At 39.5% G+C, this 21,320-nt stretch overlaps 1 protein-coding gene across 1 annotated transcript in view; it reads left to right on the forward strand.

Moving 5' to 3' along the window:
* Positions 1-13,995: 13,995 nt before the first annotated feature.
* aatkb (apoptosis-associated tyrosine kinase b) overlaps positions 13,996-21,320 on the forward strand; it is a 50,265-nt gene continuing 42,940 nt past the window's right edge. The window contains exon 1 of the mRNA XM_084134724.1: positions 13,996-14,503. Within this exon, the coding sequence (XP_083990850.1) occupies positions 14,422-14,503 (82 nt within the window). The 5' untranslated portion in view covers positions 13,996-14,421. The remainder of the gene's footprint in view (positions 14,504-21,320) is intronic.

Here is a 21,320-nt window from a genome sequence, read left to right on the forward strand (position 1 = left end):
ATGCCAGTTTTGCAGGAAGATGGCACTGAGGGTTGGGAACAAGATTCTCAGTCATTCAGTAGCCAGTACTATGACTGTACGGTTAGATTTCCCAATGGCACCAGTCCATGCTACTACGACTATGCATGCTAGTGAAGAAGGGGAAGAACCAATTACCTCTACCATAGTTCGAGGCTTTAATCCAAATGAATTAGAAGCTGTGATCAAGAATAATGGGAGATCAAATCCTGCCAAACAAGACCCATTCGATTTTCTGAAAAACTTGGAGGAATATGCTGAAGTTTAAAATTTTACAGATGGTGATGCGTGCGTTTTGTTAAGAATGTGCCTGCCTGACAATCCTGATATTACTCAGAATGATATCAGTTTCAAGACTGCTTTGATAGGCAAATGTGACCCATTCACCCGTTCTGCTGTGACAATGTTTGTGACACCTCTGTCTGCATATAATGACATAATTGCTAAAATGACACAGTTTTACAACAATAATGCTAATGCAAACAGTCAAGTGAAAGCTGCCAAATCTAGACATCCAGTTGCTGCCTTTTTGCGGGAGAGAATGTTCTACTACATTGTCTATTGGTTTCCATCATAGACCAAGAAGATTTGCAAGAATAAATTCAGAAGGTGTTATTCTTTGCTTTGCATGTGGAAAAGCTGGTCACATTGTTGACATTGTCAAGACAATGAGAGATCTCTTCAAAACTTTGTCTGTCATGCATGTAGAAAGGATGGTCACATTGCAAGGCACTGTTTGGAGAAAAGAAAGGAAGATCAGGAAGTTGTTTGTTTTGCTTGTGGAATGATGGGGCACAAGGCAAGACAGAGTCACTTTTCACACGATAGATAGATAGATAGATAGATAGATAGATAGATAGATAGATAGATAGATAGATAGATAGATAGATAGATAGATAGATAGATAATTTATAGGCAATTTAGAAACCCAGTTGGCACTGTTGAAAGGAAATAAAGAAGTCGTCATTCACACCTTGTCAAACATCACTACACGAGCAACATGACTGTAGCTCAGTCACAAGCAAATGCTGATGCAAATTAGAATTCGATTTTTTATAACACATTTTCGAAAAAGGTTTACTATCAAAAGGGGGGTGATTCTTTATGTTTTATTAGCATTGATATGTAGTTGTAATTTATAATAAATGTTTTAATGACATTCATTTTAAAATTAATTTTTAAGACATTACTGATGTTTGATGTTCATTTGATTAAACCTGTGACTTTAATGCTTTGAATGTGAAAAGATTATTGTGGGGAAAAGGGGGGGGGACCTCTTCTTTTTGATTACTGTTTCAGATAGAAGCATCAAAATGTTTGTCTGCAATGTGTAACCTCCTGGAGAAAGATGATCTGGTCATTTGAAGGACGAGAAGGAAGTAGAACCAGTGGAGCCAGGGGATTTTCTCAAGAAAAAGAACAGAATATAGAGATTTCCAGACCTGCAAGATCCAGAACTCCAGGCATAAAAGACCTAGAAACCCTGAGACCCACCATGGGATGGATGGAACTGATGAAGAGCCACAGACTCGAACAACACCAGTGACTGTTTATTCTAGAAGGTCTTACGGTTCAAGTGGAAAAGAATGGACAATGAGAAGAGAAACGGACAGCAGTCTTTCCACATAGAGGGAAAACAAGTGGATAAAGGATGTCCACACTGAGAAAATGGACACAAAACACATGACAAAATGAAAAAAAAAACACACACACACACACACACACATTATATTGTCTATTGATTGTTGATTGTTTGAGTTATCAAACCCAAACAATATGCTAACATCACTGATACACATTGTGAGAGCCCAACAAAGCCTTGAAGAAAGACAAGACTTTTGCAAAACAAATGCATGATGGAGACTTAGATATGGCCTATTCTGGTTTAATTTGGAATGTAACCTTTAAAACGGCTTTATGTGTATGTATCTTTCTTATTATTTGCCAATGCATTATGCCATTGCAGTGCTTTTAAATTATCTGTATACACACCTGGAGGGGATAAACACATGCTCGCGTTTTATTTGCAGACTTTTCATCAGCCTTTAATACAATCCACCCACAAATGTTAGCAAACAGACTTAGAGATAACTTCCAGCTAAACTCATCACTAATTAAATGGATCTTGGACTTCCTGAGTGGGCAGCCACAAAGAGTGGGGAACACATTATCTGGGGTCCGCTTTACTTCAATTGGGACACCACAAGGTAGCGTCTTGTCAAAACTACTATATACAGTACACTGACTGTTGTCGCAGTAGTTACCCTGGACGTTATATAATTAAATTTGCAGATGATACTGCTGTAATTAGTTTATTGGAGCGAGATGAAACTGAACACAGTCCAGTGTTGCATGAATTTGCTGACTGGTGTGAAGCCTCCAGTTGCATTTGAATACGTCCAAGACCAAAGAGTTGGTCCTTGACTTTAGTCATGGGGCTCCCTCACCTACTCTTATAAAAGGAGAGGAGATAGAGATGGTGACGGAGTACAAATATCTCAGTCTTATCACTGACCATAAATTATCCTGGGATCAGTGTGCTTGATGCCGTTTTTAAAAAGGGCCAACAACGTTTGTATTTTCTTAGAAAACTTAATTATTTTAAAATTGACAACAAAATGTTGATTTTGAAAGTCTTTTATTGAGAGTATTCTCTCCTACTGTATTGTATGCTGGTACGGACATTCAAAAATCACCCATAGAAATAAATTGGGGAACATTGTGAAAACCTGTGGAAAAATCATTGGTAAACAACAGGTAGACCTGTACCAACTATATATGACCAGCTTTCTAAAACTACTTTTTGTAATGTCTATTTGATGCTTTCTGGATTTTTTTTCCCCCATTGTATATAGGTTTACAATAAGACAATACTAACACTTTACAATAAGGTTTTATTTGTCAACATTAGTGCACCACATTTTTTAACATAAACTAACAATAAAAAAAATACTTATGAAACATTTCTTAAATCTAAGTTAATGTTAATTTCAAAGTCAACTTATTAAAATAAAAAGTTGTATCTGTTAATATTTTAATGGACCTGAGATATACATGAAGTAACAATGAACAGTTGATAATGTTAACAATGAGTAATAAATAATGTAATGTATTGCTCACAGTTAATTTTAGTTAATGGACTTACTAATGTTAACTAAATGGGACCTTATTGTAAAGTGTTTTCAATCCTATTAGTAACTAGAAATTATAGAAAAAACAAAACGATCCCTGCATGTTATGTGTGATGGTGAGTTAAAATATATGACGTTAAAACAAACCATCCTATTGTAATGATACTAGCAAGGAGATTAGGTATGAACCATATGTAAAAATAAAATGATATGAACATGATATGAAATGATATGAACACAGGTGTGGGAGCTTTATTCAAAGTGTGCAGAAACTCTGGGCAAACAGGATACAGTCTTTAGAATAGTTCATAACTTCATACGTTTAACTTAGGCCTATCCACAGGAGATTCACAGGGAGGGAGACTATAGCTAGAAGCAGAAAACTGAAAGAGGCATCTTAAGTCTGTTTTGCCCCAGTGTTCAAGAACTGGTGTGTTGTGTGCTTTTGATACCAATAAAAGAAAACCAATTTTAACGATGAACAAATCTTATGCTAAAGTCTAGCCTATTGCAAGCTTTGCTAACAAACGTTGCAATTTGTGCATTTGCATACACTCTTCTGCCATCTAGTGTTGATTGTTTTCAATTGCAGCCATATTGAATAATGTGTTCAGATCTCAGTTTAGTGTGCTGTCTGTGTAATTATTGATCGAGGTCAAATACTTTTTTTACGTTTGTTTACCTCTTATTTTTAGACGTCGATCTCTATCCCACTGTTTGCGGTCTCCAAAATGGCCTGTGTCTTCACCTGACAGGGGCGCCTGTGGGGCTGAGAGCATGGACAAGAAATACCTGAGAAAGTTGTTACTCAGCCAGAGATGAGGACTTGATGCTACAGTGCTACAAGTAGACTGACGATGTAAAGGTGGGATGTGAATGCAGTTATGAAATTACAGTTATGTGATGAATTTCACAATAATACAGCGTGTGGGTGAAGTGTTTATCTGCTTTCTTTACACTCACTGTTCCTTGTTGTCTTTGCGCATTTTAAAGTTGGCATGAAACGGAAAGTGCGATAGTCTTTTCTTCCCTGTTGTGGCGGTGAATCTGCTTTTCGAACAGGAAAAAGGGCGGGAGTGGGACTTGATTTTGTTGTCCCGCCCACGCGCCAATAAACACGTCATCAGAGAAGAGAAGATGTCCTTACAATTGGAAGGGGAAGTTATTTTAATTAAATATTACGAGGGTATTTTATTATTAAAATCGTTGTACGTATATATATATATATATATTTTTTTTTAAATATATATATATTTTTTTGTATGGACTTGTTTTGTTTCTTGTTTTTATTACCAGACATCTTGTCTCATTTTGTAATTGATGTAATACCTTTTATATGTCTGCAAAATTTTATAAAAAAAAAATAGGGAATAAATATTACGTGGGAACATGATAATAAAAAAAAAGAAGAAAAAAAGAAAACAATAACTGCAATATTCCATAAAAAAAAGAAAAAACGTTTCAAGATTTTTTTGGGATTGTTACTTTTTAATATGATGCTACAGTATTCCTGAGGATGCAAGGAGTCAACTAAAAATAGAGAGTCTCGTCTAAAAATGTTGGAAAAAATCTGTAGTAAGCTCTTAAAAGCAACTAAATATATTTTATTAATATTATTTTAAAACCAAATGTAGTACTGATTATTTTTAAGTGGTAACTCGCAGATCTGCCCACAAGACTATATTGGGTCCAAAATAAACAGAATTTTAACTTAAATAACTTAATTTATGTAGATACAAAAAAATATCCACATCATTTTATCAGTTACATTAGAAAGCATTTTATGTAGCACAGCCTTCTACATACTTATAATGTAGTGAATTATCACCCTTGTTGCCTCAGCATGGGGAATTTGATCAATGTCTTTTTCACTCAGATTCACCATCACACCCAGAGCAACTTCATCTGCAGTCCAAAGTAATCTGCTGTAGTGTCAGCTGGAAATCATTTGGAAGTGTCTGTAGAACAACATTTTAGCTCCAGTAACCCTCTCTACATGCTTTGTGTAAGCATAAAACCCTCAGTAATAATGACTGAGGCGAAGATGTTATCATGCTGGTAGGATATTTTAATAATTTTAATGACCATTAACTCTCACCATTTGACTAATGAGGGGAATGAATTTTTGTGTCTATGGCCCTTCAGAGAGGCACCATATACTTCCCTAAAGCCATGAACTGGCAATGTAACTTATGCGAATGAAGCAAAAGTGTGACCTTAAAAAACCTGGTTGGAAGCATGATATACAGAAACAGCATTATTGTTCTTGTTTCACCGCCAACAACCTACAATTACAGACTGTACTTTGATCATCTGTCATCATTTATCTCCTTTCTGTATCTTAATTGTACATTACAAGCATTTCTCTATTTTTGGCCTGAGGTTAATGTGATGGCAGCTGTTATTTGTAAAGGAAATAGGCTTAAAATAAGCAGTAAAATATTTCACCAGCTATTTATAGCCTGTTATGAAGAATGAAGAACCTTTTTCTTTGTCATATTCGTAGTGTTGTGCAATATGAATTACATAATAAAACCATAAGCTGTAGCATGCATATATTAGCCTTCAGATGATTCCTATCATTTCCCCCTCACATTCAGAAGTTGAATTATCTCAGAATTGACATGGCAGAGCACAAGAACTGGCTGTGCAAACACAAATCGAGCTGATTTTGTGGATGTGTTTTGCTCTCTCACGTTTCGCCTACGACTCTAGACTTCAGAAATGACAACTATGATAGCTGTTCACACACACACACACGCAACGTGAGGTTATGAACCTGTGTATAATCGCTTTACTGTGTGTCCAGCTTTTGGTTGGCTGTTGCAGTCGGTTAAGGAAGAAGCATATAATTGAGTTAGATGGCTGTTTGCCACACAGCCAAGTGGATCAGAGCAGAAGAGGGAAGATGACAAATGGGGGAAAAGGCTAAAGAAGACTCGGGGGGAGGGGGGGGTGGGGGGCTTTCTGGTTTAAATTAAGCATCCTAAGACATGGCAATTTATTATGTAAGCTGTTATGATTCACAACACGAAGATGCATCCTGAAAGAAATGAAATTTCTCCTTTTAGAAATGTATTTATGCCTCATAATGAAAAAACAGCATTTTTCATAGCTGTCATAATATGCAATTTAATTACACATCATGTGGTACCATCAAAACTGATTTTAAAGAGGCCATATTATGCACTTTTACAAAGTCTTTATTTTGTTTTTGGGGTCTACTAGAACAGGTTTTCATTCTTGAATGTTTAAAAAGCACATCATTTTTCATATATTTTACATTGTTGCTGCACCTCCCTTCCCAGTCTGTAAGAAACGCTCTGTTTAGTTTCGGGCTAGAGTGCAACAGTGCCCACCCACTTTTTCTGCGGTGTTGGTCCTGGAAGTATTTTTTCCATTCATTTCTCCCATAGGGATTTAAAAAATAAGTATTTGTTAAAGGTACACTATGTAGGAATTCCTCCCATCTAGCGGTGAAATTGTATTTTGCATTCAAACGAATAGTGCTCTCTAGCGCCTTGCTTTTTCAAACTCGTGTTGCAACTACGGTAGCCATTATGTACCAAGAAGCTATGAAAACATGTCTTCCAATAGCACTTTGAGTTTAGCGATACATGTTCTACTGTTATGCTGCCTATATAATGAATTACACAACCAAGCAATGAAAAAAAGCTTGTAATTTAGACCGTAACATGAATTAACTGTCGAGAAGAAAGCAGGCAACTTCAGCGTCCCTTTCAAAGTCTTTCTCATTCATTAGCTCTTTCCACCTGGGAAAAGCTATCCCAATATTTACCCTCGTTTTCTGAATTCGCCGGTCACGTTTCCTTTTATATTAAATTTTTTGCTTGTTTGGCGACGAGGATTCCTTCTCCTGTGGACTTCCTTCTCTAGTGCTTTTTGTCCCTCTGCTATCATATTTTTTCAAGATGGCGGAACGACATGGAAGCCTCCATGGACTTAGCCGTCCCATGTAAATAAAGATAAGAAATTCTTCGCTTATAAGTCAGATCATTGGCAGAGTTAATTTTACACAAATGAGGACATATTTATGAATAAAGACATTGATTTTAGCTAACAAAATACTTAAAATACTACACAGTGTACGAATAAAGACATTGATTTTAGCTAACAAAATACTTAAAATACTACACAGTGTACCATTAAAGCGTTATAATCCATGAACCATGCCAACCAGAGGTAAATCATAACATTACAAAAAGTATTTGAAAATCAGACAAAAACACAAACAAGACTGTGTACTTACTTAACGACTTTTGTGATAGAAAGAACTACAATCCCATGAAGCTTTGCGATATATACAGTAAATATTGTTAAATTTATTGCAAAATATGCATATATATGCAAATATGTAAGTATTTTGAGAGCGTATGGAGACCGTCTCGATTACGTAATTTGCGTTGCTTCGTGGGAGTGGGCAGAGCTAAAGCGCTTGTTTGACGCTTTTTGCTGGTTTCGAATTTTATAATTATAATATTCTTATAATAATAATAAATTAAAAAAACTTTGTACTTTTTAACCACAAAAACTACTGTGAAGCCCCTCCTTCTGAAAAGCACAATATGTTCTGATTGGTCGGCTGAACTAGTAGTGTGTTGTGATTGGTCAGCCACTTCGAACGTGTTTCGAAAATGTCATGCTCCTTACCATAACCGCAAGTTTCACGACAGTAACCAGACCTCGTCCCTTTCTTTTGAGTATGCCTTCAGCAGGAATTATTTATATGATGAATATTGTGATGTGTATGTTCCCGAAAAAAAAACTCAATCTACAAACTACAATTGAGTTGTTTCAGGGAGTTTAGAAACAGTGCTTAGTGATTTAGAGAATAACTTCCTTTGGATTGGACTTTGTGCTTTGCAAATTTGCAGACCTTTTTCATGCTCAAACAGCAACTAAAGAAAGTTGAAAAGCATAATAGGTCCTCTTTTTATTGCATGTGTGTGTTCATTGAAGCTCATGTAATGATTTTCCTCCTGCTGATATTCTCTTTGAAAGGGAAGAAGCTTTAATCTGCTGAAGATCACAGATCAAATTCAGCTTTGCTCAGATGGTCTTGAGCACACCAGAGATTCTCAGAGATGCTTTCAAACCTCATGAGCAACTCATAATTTATATCTGAGAACTCCAGCAGTACAGAATTTCAAATGCCTTGTATGATATACATCTTGAGAGTTCTTTTGATAGAAAATATCACCACATATTGGCTTCTGTATTATTGCATGCGCTCTTGCAATTTTGCAATAATGGTGTCTTTAAGTACCAATTCGTGTCCTTCTTTCCTTTCAAATGTCAGATAATGCACTAGACACACATAATGGACAGATGTTTGTGAGAGTCAATTGTTACAAGTTTGGCAGTACTCAAGGCAAATCAGTCCTTCCCTTTCAGACTTTCTTCTACAGTAATAACAGCACTAAATAAATAAATAAATAAAACCACTTTTTCTTAATACTATTCTAATCACCACAAGCCCCTAAAATCGAGTCCTACTTTCTAGGAATCTCGGCCTGTTTAGGATTATGAATGTTGAATCTTTATCATTTTCTGTAAATATATTTTAGGATATGTCATGTAGTTAGTATTCGAAACCACTACTTTTATACTAACTACAAAATAGAAAAAGAAGGGGGACAGTGGAAAGCCCTTGTTTTCCTAGGTATGAACCATGGCAGTGTCATGCTTTTTGGAAATTATAATTTGTTGGTACTTCTTTAAAGTATCTTGGAGTACTGTGGAAATCCCATACAGCATAGGCTATATCAAAGTACCATAGAATTAAATAAAACACCAAGGTGATAGAGATTTTTCTCCCTCCGCAGCTTGTTTTGCTAATATTTTCCAAGCCTGCCAGTGTTAGTGAAGGACACTATACGCTCAAGTTGGTGTGCAAATGTATTTGACTGTTGTGTTGATAAAAGTCATATGTTAAGCTTTGTGTTAAAGCACAGGTGTCAAACTCAGTTCCTGGAGGGCCACAGCCCTACACAGTTTTGTTCCAACCCTGCTTCAACACACACACACCTGCAGTTTTCAAATAAGCCTGAAGGACTTGATTAACTGATCAGGTGTGTTTAATTAGGGTTGAAGCTAAACTCTGCAGGGCTGTGGCCCTCCAGGAACTGAGTTTGACACCCCTGTGTTAAAGGGATAGTCATCATTTACTCACCTTCATGTTGTTCCAAACCTGTATGAGTATCTTTCTTCTGTTGAATGCAAAATAAGATATTTTGAAGAATGTTGGTAACCAGACAGTTGACGGCACCCATAGACTCCCATAGTATTTGTTTTTCTTATGGAAATCAATGGGTGCCGTCAATTAACTGTCTGGTTACCAACATTCTTTAAAATATCTTATTTTGTGTTCAACCGAAGAAATAAACTCATACAGGTTTGGAACAACTTGAGGATGAGTAAGAAATTACAACATTTTCATTTTGGGTGAACTATCCCTTTATGTCACATTCACCGTCTGTCATCGTTCTGTCTTCGTCTTCACTACAGTTCCCAGAATCCTCCTTGTTTCCACACCTGAACTCACTCCCTTCATTACCCACCTGTTCATCATCATTATCTGCATCACCTGTCTTGTGTTCATCTGTGTGTGTATTTAAGTTCCTGGTTTTCACTCTTCACTTGTCGGTCAATGTTTATGTTAATGGTTTAAGTCAATGCTCTGAGCGCACGCTCCCTGTTGTTTGTATTTGCTATATTTGACAATTAAAACCTTTGATTCATCTCCGTGTTCGCCTCCTACATCATCCACCCAAAACCTGACAGATTGACCGACCGTAAAAAGTAAGAGGAAGCTTTTAAGATGGGAATTCTCCTCACTCCGCTCACCCCAATTCACTCACTCCTCACCACCTTTCAAGACGGACGCCTTATTGAGGTTTACGTCGCCGAATTCTTGGAGCTCTCTGCTGGGGTAAGCTGGGCAGATGATGTCCTTAAGACTGTCTTTTGGTATGGACTTGATGATCATCTGCACCACCGAGCCCCAGCAGCCACTTTCCCAGGTACCTTTGTCGCCTACCTGGATCATGTGCTGGGGTTGAGTGGTTCAGCCTTCACCATAGGTGAAGCTGAAGAGGACATCACCACTCAACCGCAGTCATCAGCCATCTTCGCCATGCCACCCATCTTCATCCCGAGCACCAGCATTATCAACTCTGCACAGCATGCCAGTCACGCCGAGCCCGCATCTAACGCAAGTTCCGCAGAAGCCAATGCCGACAGCGTCATGCCCGCCGTGCGAGAAACTGACAGCATTGCATCCGCAGAGTGGTTCTTCACGCCGGTCCCGCCCTCACCGCTGGTCCTGGCCAGCACAGAGCCCTCACCGCTGGTCCTGGCCAGCACAGAGCCCTCACCGCTGGTCCTGGCCAGCACAGAGCCCTCACCGCTGGTCCTGGCCAGCACAGAGCCCTCACCGCTGGTCCTGGCCAGCACAGAGCCCTCACCGCTGGTCCTGGCCAGCACAGAGCCCTCACCGCTGGTCCTGGCCAGCACAGAGCCCTCACCGCTGGTCCTGGCCAGCACAGAGCCCTCACCGCTGGTCCTGGCCAGCACAGAGCCCTCACCGCTGGTCCTGGCCAGCACAGAGCCCTCACCGCTGGTCCTGGCCAGCACAGAGCCCTCACCGCTGGTCCTGGCCAGCACAGAGCCCTCACCGCTGGTCCTGGCCAGCACAGAGCCCTCACCGCTGGTCCTGGCCAGCACAGAGCCCTCACCGCTGGTCCTGGCCAGCACAGAGCCCTCACCGCTGGTCCTGGCCAGCACAGAGCCCGAACCGCTGGTCCTGGCCAGCACAGAGCCCGAACCGCTGGTCCTGGCCAGCACAGAGCCCGAACCGCTGGTCCTGGCCAGCACAGAGCCCGAACCGCTGGTCCTGGCCAGCACAGAGCCCGAACCGCTGGTCCTGCCCAGCACAGAGCCCGAACCGCTGGTCCTGCCCAGCACAGAGCCCGACAAAGACCTGCTGGGGACCAGCATTGAAGTCCCACCCAGCCTCCCTCTCCCGCCTCCTCTCGTCTGTCTTCAGCCTTCCTCATCTCCTCTGCCTCCTGTCAGCCCTGTCACTCGCCCACTAGAAGTCAGTGGATTGGTGGGCTCGCTGTGGGGCTTCCAGTCCCCAGCATCATCCTGGACTGTGGATTCCTGGGTTCCGCCTCCAGCCGCTTCGTCCAGGATTCCACATCGGCCCATCGCTCCACTGTCTCACCCTTGACTCTTACCTCCCTCAGCTCCTCCGTGGTCCTTCAGTTCACCAGTTCCGCCAGGCTCCCTCGTCCCCCCGGATTCGCTTTGGTCCCTCGTCGACCTTCCCTCGCCTCTGGACTTCTCTCCTCTGGCTTCGCCTCGTCCCTTCGTCCCCCCGGCTCCCTTGGACTCCTCTCTCCCTTCTGCTCATCCTTTGTCCTCAGTCCCTCTGTCTCCACCGCGCCCTTCAGTAACCCCGTCTACACTTCGGTCGCCTGAGCCTGCGGATTCCCCCGGTCACTCTGAAACCTCTGCTCCACCGTGTCCTAGCAAACTTCCGTCTTCTCCCTGTCATTCCCTGTCTTTGGTTCCACCCTGGTCTCCTCTACTACCATCCTGGAGTCCGTCCTTCTGCACCCGGTCAACCTCCCCGTCACGGACTCCAGGATGCCCCACTCCTCACTCCCTTCATTACCCACCTGTTCATCATCATTATCTGCATCACCTGTCTTGTGTTCATCTGTGTGTATTTAAGTTCCTGGTTTTCACTCTTCACTTGTCGGTCAATGTTTATGTTAATGGTTTAAGTCAATGCTCTGAGCGCACGCTCCCTGTTGTTTGTATTTGCTATATTTGAGAATTAAAACCTTTTGTTTCTTCGTGTTCGCCTCCTACATCCATCCAAAGCCTGACACTTTAAGGTCAAGCCCTTGCATTTGTGTGGATGGTTCAGAGGAGGGTAATTTTGTGTTTAATTATTTGAGCTCAAGTCTAATTATTTGATATTAACGTTATTCTGGGATTATGGCTCCCTGGTGGAGGCTTAACTTCTGAGGGCATTTGTTGTTGGTTGAGGCTATTTAGTCTACTCTGGATATTTAAGACCATGCTGGACTCTCAGATCAATTAAGAAACATCTGTTCTATTCCCCCTGTTTGACATTATTTACATGTAATTCTGAACCAAGACCCAGGGGTCATGTAAGTAGAGCTAAATGTTCATGATTCAGTCTAATGCTTTAGTATGTTTTATACCTGATAAATCTGTTGTGGATGAACTACATCCTCTTGCCTTCAGTCCCTGTCCCACTTATACACTCCAAATTTCCCACTTAATGTGTCTAGCCAGTAACTAATCTAATTTTGGAGCTAAAGTCTCCTGTCTGAGCAGCCTTTAAGAGGTTGTGTTTCAGATCCAATGCACTCTTAGTCAGAATGATTGTTTTTATAACTACTAAATGTGTGTACTATGCATTTGTACATCATCAGCTTTCATGATCTTAAAACTTTTTGATCTAAATGCCCAGATGCTTGAAATTAATTTTTTCAAATGTGTATGTACACTATTGTTTAAAAGTTTGGGGTCAGCAAGATTTTTTCTGTTTAGTAAAGAAGTATCTCACGCTCACCAAGGCTGCATTTATTTGATCACAAATACAGTAAAAACAGTAATATCATGAAATAATATTACAATTTGATATATCTGGTTCCTATTTTAATATATTTTTAAAATGTATTGTATTCCTGTGATGGCAAAGCTAAATTTTCAGCACCATTATATCATATCCAGTCTTTAGTGTCTTTGGAAATCATTCTAATATGATGATTTGCTCCTCAAGAAACATTTTTACTATTATCAATGTTAAAAGTTGTTATGCTGCACAATATTTTTTCAGGATTTTTTATTAAGTTTAAAAGAACAGCATTTATTTACTTAACAATTTGATGCATCCTTACTGAATAAAACTATTAATGGACTAACTCCAAACTTTTAATGGACTTATTTGTAAGCCTATTTATTATTAATTGAAAACCCCTTTTTTCCCCTTCTTTCTGTTTTTAATGGAATTTGCTGGTGAAGGAAAAGCAACCAACAAATATAAAAGTTTCTGTTTTTCACCTGCAGGCAGAAGCATATTTCAGCAGGGCGTCTGAGTTAGAGAAAAGTGTGAGAGAGAAGAGAAAACGGTGCTTTTAACATTCATCTCAGCGCTATATGAACACGCTCGCTATTCACAGTGTTTCCATGGCAACCCTGACAGTGCATGTTGTCTCAGACAAACAGAATGCTTGACATTATGACTCTAGCCTCTGAACCAGCTTCCATTTAGGACAACGAAACAAAGTATAATGGCATATGTGTTCATTAGTCTTTAGATTTGGGAACTGTTCTTTGAAGGCAAATCCTACTGGACTGCTGAAGTATATGTACTTTGATGAGAAAGTATTTTATCTTGTGCTATACTTAGTGTAATACCCTGTGCCTTTGCTCTTTCATAGATCTCTGTTGTGCTTTTCAAGGGCACATTTCTATTCATTCATCTTTTAAAGTAGTTAATCCAGTCAGTGCTCTAAGTCGAAGATACAGCCTACGTTTTATAATAAGCAATTATGCAAGAATCCAGCTGTTTCCACTCTCATCAACATAAAAGTTGTGAACCATAAAACAGTTCCGCGAATTGTAATGTAGGCCTACTAAAAAAAATAACAATTTCAACACTCTAGTCTAGCCAATTTTGATCGTTTACGTTAAGTATTAGCGTCAGTCACAGCTGTGCGCTTGTGGCGCAATCTCCTCCCCTCCGCGGATTCCCGCAGAATCAGTCAGGAATCGCTATTAGCAAGATGGCGCTGTGTCTTTCAGCACTGAACAGCTCCCATCAGGCTTATTAACAAACAGCTCAATTGGGCTCAAAAGATTCGAAGGAAACGAATGCCAGAATTTGTCTCGGGTTTTCTTCTCCAGTCGGACACATAAAGGAATGCTCCACAGGGCGCGCGCGCGCGTTGTTTGGTGCAGAGAAGCAGAAGAAGCAACCGCAGAGACCCTCTCCTTGAAAATGACCAGAGAAGATTCAAATGAACACGGCAATGGCTTGCGGTGAAATACATCCATAATGGACTGCATAGCTAGTGGATTTGTCCGGCTATTCCCCTATTCTAGCTCTATAACATGGAGGAGCGAGGGAATGACCTGTTTGACCAGAAAATAAACTCTTTATTTTAACATCAGAGACATCGTTGCTGGACTTCACGTTATCTTCAGCATGTTAGGCACTGTAACACTGCTGATCATGTCTGCGTCGTTTTTCAACCCTAGTTTTGCGCTGAGCTCTCATTTTGACTCAGGTAGGCTTTTTTATGTTTGCTGTATTAATGTAACTACGTTTTGAACTATTTAGTACCACATTGCATTCTGTAAAAACCGTTTCTGTGGAGATGCGCAAAATGCTCGTCTCAGCAGCATATGAAGGGCTGCTAGAATGAGATCTTCTAAAAGAAGCGTTTTGAATGAATGTTTATTGCAGTTGTACACGGAAAACTAGTAATCTGAGAATGTCATTGATTTTTAATGATCGTATTGTATAGCCTACTTATATTGTATACTTATTTCAGAGCATAAGCCATAGGCGAAGGCAAACAAAATTACTAAATTTTTCTCCCAACACGTCCACTGATTCACATGCCAGAGGTGGAGGTGTAAGACTGGGAAATTGATGCACAGGTAGCCAATTCTGATTGAGCAAGCAGGACACTATCAACCTCAAGGAAGGCGTGTGTGTGTGTGTGTGTGTGTGTAGTGAGTGAAATTAAGAATATGATGACTGATAATGGGGAAGAGTAATCTTTGTGTCATGACAAGGTCAGATAATGGAATTGATGGGTTGTTTTAGACAAGTAGCTTACACACTGATATAGAATCATATTTAAAATTACACTTACAATTAAAGATGTGCATGAAGCATCTCTGCAGGGCACAGGTCAGCTTTTTCTGTAGCAGTTGCAGCACACTTTCAGAAACCCTCCCCCTTCCCCATGCAGCTCCGCATGTAGTATATATCTGCTACGGGTTATTCATGTATAATATATATTACAGCAGCATGTCTTACTTGCTCACAGCAGCTGTCGTTCATACTGTATATTGACAGTAGCAAGTACTAGCTCTGCAGCAGCAGCAATAATCAGCAGCAGATCTATTACACCAAGACCAAACATATTAACATTGTCCATTGTCCAATTTCCATTACCATGCCAAACACTCAGAGAGTTGTCATGACATAATTATCTGTTATTTTTTTATTTACACACTTTGGTTGCTTCAGATGAGAAAGTTAATATTAAGTTATTGCTTAATTGTAATGTAAAAATATACAGTGCAGATATACAGTGCAGATGATGGTAAATGCTAATCATCCTTAAGTGTCCCGCTTTAACAATTATGCACTTTACTTGTTTTCACACTGCTTTTTTAATTGAAATAAAATACATAATAATAATATCTGTAAATAAATTCTTAGCTGGCACTCATTGAAGCTCCTCTACAAACCCTGATGTTGTCCCAAACCTTTATTTATTTTATTTATTTATGAAGAATCTTCAGAAAAAGATGTTGTCCATGAAACAACAGTTCGAAGTCTGCCAGGCTCCAGAAAGGACACAAAAAAGGAGAGGTGCATTATAATCCAAGTCTCCTGAAACCATTCAATAGTTTTGTGAGAAACAAACCTACATTTATTTATTTATTTATTTATTTTGCTGAAAATCTTGCCCTCCATTTGCTGTCAAATCAATTACTGTCTGTATGAGGCATAGGATAAGGTTGGACATCAATGTTGTTCAGTCCCAAGACATTTCATGTCATTGACGTCCATTCTGACGCATCTAAAGTCACCATATTTGTTCTCCACACAAAGCTATTTCTGTGCATTTCACTGGATTAAAAAACAACAGCATATGGGTTTGGAACAACATGAGGTCGTGTAAATGATGCAATTTTGGGGTGAGCTACCTCTTTAAAGCCTCCCTATTGTGTGAAAATGAGCCATCATGTGGGTTGTTGCCAATGGTGAATGGTATTCCCTCCCTTCTATATTAGGACTAGGCTTGTTGCCTCCTCACATGGTTCCTATGGTTACCAAAATGGTCTGGTCTTTTTTTTATTTTTACAGTACCTTTTATGAGATGTGCTATTCTTAACTCTATCAAACCCCTTTTCCAGTATTCTTCAAAGTCTCCATATTAACTTTCACAAATTGGAATTTCCATGTTTTACAATTTTACATTTTCAATTTGGAGTCGCAGACCTCTTCCCCTCCTCCGCATTTAATTATGTCCGTCAATGGTGATGAAGAGGGGAACAAGCTCTATCTGTCAAAGTGATGAATGGAAGCAGGACTCATTCTGGAGAGGCTAGGAATGATTAGAGGGAGATAAAGGAAAAAAATCTGCTCTCGTAGTCCTGCTGGGCTTATTTTAGACCAGGGTACTGAAGCCTGATTCAAATTGATTCATTCGTATTGAATCTTTGCAACATACTTGTAGAATATCTGTCTTTACAATAAATGTAATGCTTTTTTGTGTTAAGCCTTTGGTGCTTCTCGCGTGGCGGTCAAAAAATGGCTGAATGTTTTTTTTATTTAAATTAAATTAATGTACTATATTTTAGTCCGATAATGTTTTTTATTTAATATTTTGTATTTTTAGGGTATTTTATGGTAGTAAATTAGATTTATGGAATCGTTATGATCCATTTATTACCTGTTAATAATTTTTTGAATATAGACCTGAAAATTTTATTTCCGTAACTTAAACATTGTAAATCTTGAATGATTTGGATCACAGACTAAAGTTTGGTCTATTTTTAAAGAAGAAACTTGGCAGATTATTGCTGAATTGAAAGTTTAAAAAGTAAAACTAAAAGAGTCATAGAAGGTTAAGTTTATTAGTATGAAAAATTCATAAAAATACTATTTTTAAATTTTATATAAAAATGTATATTTTCCAAAAGAAGTCTTACTCTAAAACTGTGGGAAAATCAAAGCCACAATTTTTAAAAAGTGAATTTTCGGTAAGATGTAGTATGGGTGCAGTACCAAACATTTCCACTAGATGAAAATAGCTTCCCATTCGTTTCCAATGTGAACAGTACAATGTGACTTTTTTTCAGGACCACTTTTTTTTTTTGTTCACATAGCAAGTGCCAAAACCTTTACCAAGTTTTGTACCATTACGATGAAGTAAATAATTCAAAAAAAAAAAAAAAAAACATTAAACAAATATATAAAAAATGACCGAAAAGCACCAGGGGGTTAAAAATGTATATGCTGTCACACTGCAGTCTGAAATTTAAGGGACAAAATCTGGGAAGAAGTCTTCTTTCACTCCATCATTAGCATTTTAGGTGTTTTACTAGAAGGTGAATGACTCACAATGACTAAGTAAGTCAACAGTTTTGACCATGAATCATGATGATGCAGCACCGAGCATCATTACTGCTAGATCTTCATAATGGATTCTAAAATAAGTGGCTGTTAAGAATGCTACCATGATTTAAAAAATAAAACAGCATGGCTCTAGTTGGACAGTTGTTCCTGAGAGTATGTTGAGATTTACTACGACTTATCAGTAATATAAAAACTGAAACGATGGAGAGGCTTGGCTATTGTAATGATGACATCATCTTTCTGGAAGCAGTGTTTGTTGGGTAATTTCTGGTGGTGTTGGCGGCCATCCCATGCCAGCCTCCAGAGCTCATGTTTCCTGACCGCCAGACAATCAGACTGTCCTGTAGCACTGGGCTCTTCCTGAAAGACCAATTGCTGTTTATTCCCTGTCTGTGTTTATTACCCTGACCAGAGACAGAAGGATCGGTAAGAAAACGTTTCTAAATTATAGTAGATTATATGCAAGTTGATATATGCTAGTGGAGAAAAGGAAAAAGGTGAAATTTGACATTGACCATAATGAGATTTTGTGAACATCGACAAATTCCTCAAACCGTCCGAAAGAGTGTTTAGAGTGTGGATGAGATTGAGAAGAGAGGCTTATTTGTGCTCAGTTGTGTTTATGAAAGACGTAGCTGTTACAGGATGCTCAAGTGTTGGTGAAATGGCTTCGGGTGTAATGTAAACAAGTTGGGATAGGTCAGTGGGTGGTGCGTGGCACTTTGCTTTACTGTAAATGCAGTTTTCCTTAATTATTTGGTACAGAATGTTCTTGAAAGAAGTCTCTTATGCCGTACAAGGCTGCATTTATTTGATCAAGAATACGGTAAAAATGGTAATATTATGAAATATTAGTACAATTAAAAATAACTTTTGTCTTATTTAATATGTTTTAAATTATTCTTGTGATGGCAAAGCTGAATTTTCAGCATCATTACTCCAGTCTTCAGTGTCACATGATTTTAATATGCTAATTTGCTGCTCAAGAAACATTTCTTATTATTATCAGTGTTGAAAACAGTTCTGCTGCTTACTATTTTTGTGGAAACCGTTATTTTTTTAAAGGATTCTTTGACTAAAAAGTTCAAAAGAACAGCATTTATTTGAAAATGTATTTAAAATCAATTTAATGCATTCTTGCTGAATAAAATTCAGCAAATTCCCCTCTGGTGTTCAGAATTCAGGTCTGGGCTTTGTGCAGAAGTGCGTTGTGTTGCTGGAACACAAGATGTATGTCTCATTTTTCTCAAAATGTTGGTTTAAGGATATCGCATGGCTGTTTGCTTGATTGTATGTACCTGTTAGTTATGCATGTAGCTGAAAAAGCCAAAGCTGTTAATTATAAGGGGGTGTCCACATGCTTTACCAAGCTTTCATTTGCTCTCATCAGTTCTATTTTAAATAAAGCTCTCCACACCTACTCGTTGGCTCCAAGCTCAGTCATTTGTTCCTTCAGTTACAAACAAGCTCTCATGATTGTTGCTAATGGCCTGTGGCAATGCTGCAGAACTACTTTGAGCATGTGAACTCGTGTGTCTGCGTGTGTTTTTGGAGTGCAGGAGATGGGGGAAGATAATCGATCCTGATTGAAAGCAAGAGACTAGAGCAGTTAGAAAAGGGCTGCCCCCCTCCCTCCCCCCGAAAAATGGCATCCATTAATAGATGCCACTCCTGCATGATGGAGTCTGAATGATACTATTTTCTTGCTTTTTATTTTGAACTCTTTATTGATTAAGAATCATCATAATTGATATGATTGCACCCTACAGTTGACAGTCTATGCCAGTCCAGTGCAACACTATATTTCAAATGGTAATTAAAAATAAGAGTTATATGTTTGCTTTGACTCGGACTCGATGAAGAGTTTTCTAATCTTTGCGTGTGTGTGTTGCCTGTAAATTTGAATGCTTTTCCTGCACTATCAAACTATATTATCAAATCTTTGAGAAAACAAGGCCAAGTGTAAGACTATTTCAGGGACCTGCAATAATGCCGTGAGTGGAGCTATTCAGTGTAAGAGAAAAGGAGGATGGTGACCTAGAACAGCACTGAAGTACCCAAGGTTTTTTTTCCCCTTGATGAGATGCAGTATAATCATAGCAGGAAAAAAACTATATAAATAATATATGCACAAATAAATAAATAACTACTGTATGTATGTGCAGGCGGCATCCTACTAAACAATTTTGAATGCCATTTTATGCACAGAACACAGAGGGCTTTGCAAATCCCATATGTATTTAAGGGATTATTTCTGTTATCTATGTTTAAGGCAGATGTTGCTTCAACTTATATACTTCAGTGATGAAACTGGCAGCTGTTTTGCAAACATATTAAACGAATCCCTCTAGATGGGTCATGACCCCCTGTAACCACCTCCTGACATCACAGCAGTAAAGGGCTGATGGCCCTCAGTGTCTGGTTGAGAGAAGTTGCTCTCCGTCACACTCACTGCATGCTGCAGTGACCCAGAAAATACAGATGGATTGCACAGCAAAATCACCCACTCAATAGAACAAAATGCTGAAAGGGCATACTGTTGAGATGAGGCATTTGAATGTAGGAGTAGCAGTTTTAAATCTTGGTTCGAGAGAGTACCGTGGTGCTCTGTATACCTTGTATACCCAGACTTTTAATGCCCTTCTGTATCAGCACCATGGAGAGCTCTGGGGAGAAAAACAAAGGCCATTATGTTGCTCCCATTTCATGTTGAAGTGCAGCAAGGCTAATATGCAAACTCAGTATAAAATCCATTACGATCCTTCGCTCTCTCTCCTTTTGCTGGCATTCTCAAAGGATCTTGTAGAATACAGACAGATATTGAATAAGATACAGGAAAACCCTTAATGCATAATCTGCTCATTGGTTCTTACGGCATTACAGAGAGCCCCATTCGAACCGCTGCAGCCAATTGAGCTGACAATTCTGTCAATGAAGACAGTGCTCCTGACTGCGCTGGCTTCTATCAAGAGGGTGGGGGGCCTGCAAGCTTTTTCGGTCAACGAATCGTGCCTGGAATTCGGACTGGCCAACTCTCACGTTATTCTAAGACCCCAGCCTGGATACCTTCCCAAGGTTCCCACCACTCCTTTCAGGGACCAGGTGGTGAAACTGCAGGTGCTTCCCCTGGAGGAGGCAGACCCAGCCCTAGCTTTGCTCTGTTCTGTCCGCGCTTTACGCCTGTACATGGGCCGAACGCAGAGCTTCAGGACCTCAGACCAGCTCTTTGTCTGTTATGGAGGCCAGCAGAAGGGAAAGGCATGCTTTCCCAGTGTTATCCAATAATCTCATTGTATGGGTCATGCGGATCAACTTTCTCAGCGCGTAAAGCCCTGTCCCATCTTCCACCCCAGTAGGTGCGGGGGGATCAGGTGGCTTACGGGGAGCGCTGCAAGGGGCAGCAATAAGGGCGCTTTGGTAGGGATCCCAATTCATCAGATCATGTCTGACGCAACATCAAACGTGACTGACTGATATGGAATGTCTTGGTTACACATGTAAACCTCATTTTCTGAAAGAGGGAAGGGAGATGTTACGTCCCGTCGCCACAGGGTCGCATCTTGTGACATCACATCCTGTTTTTGGATTTATTTAGATGTCTTTGGTCCATGTTGTGTTCATATTTCAGTCAAACTGCACCATTCTGTTCATTTGGAAGAGGAGGTTTACACAAATTAACCACACTAACAGGGCGATCGCACCAGAGATCATTTTAATCAAAC

The sequence above is a fragment of the Abramis brama genome, assembly GCF_963993115.1.
Source record: "Abramis brama genome assembly, chromosome: 14".
NCBI lineage: Eukaryota > Metazoa > Chordata > Actinopteri > Cypriniformes > Leuciscidae > Abramis > Abramis brama.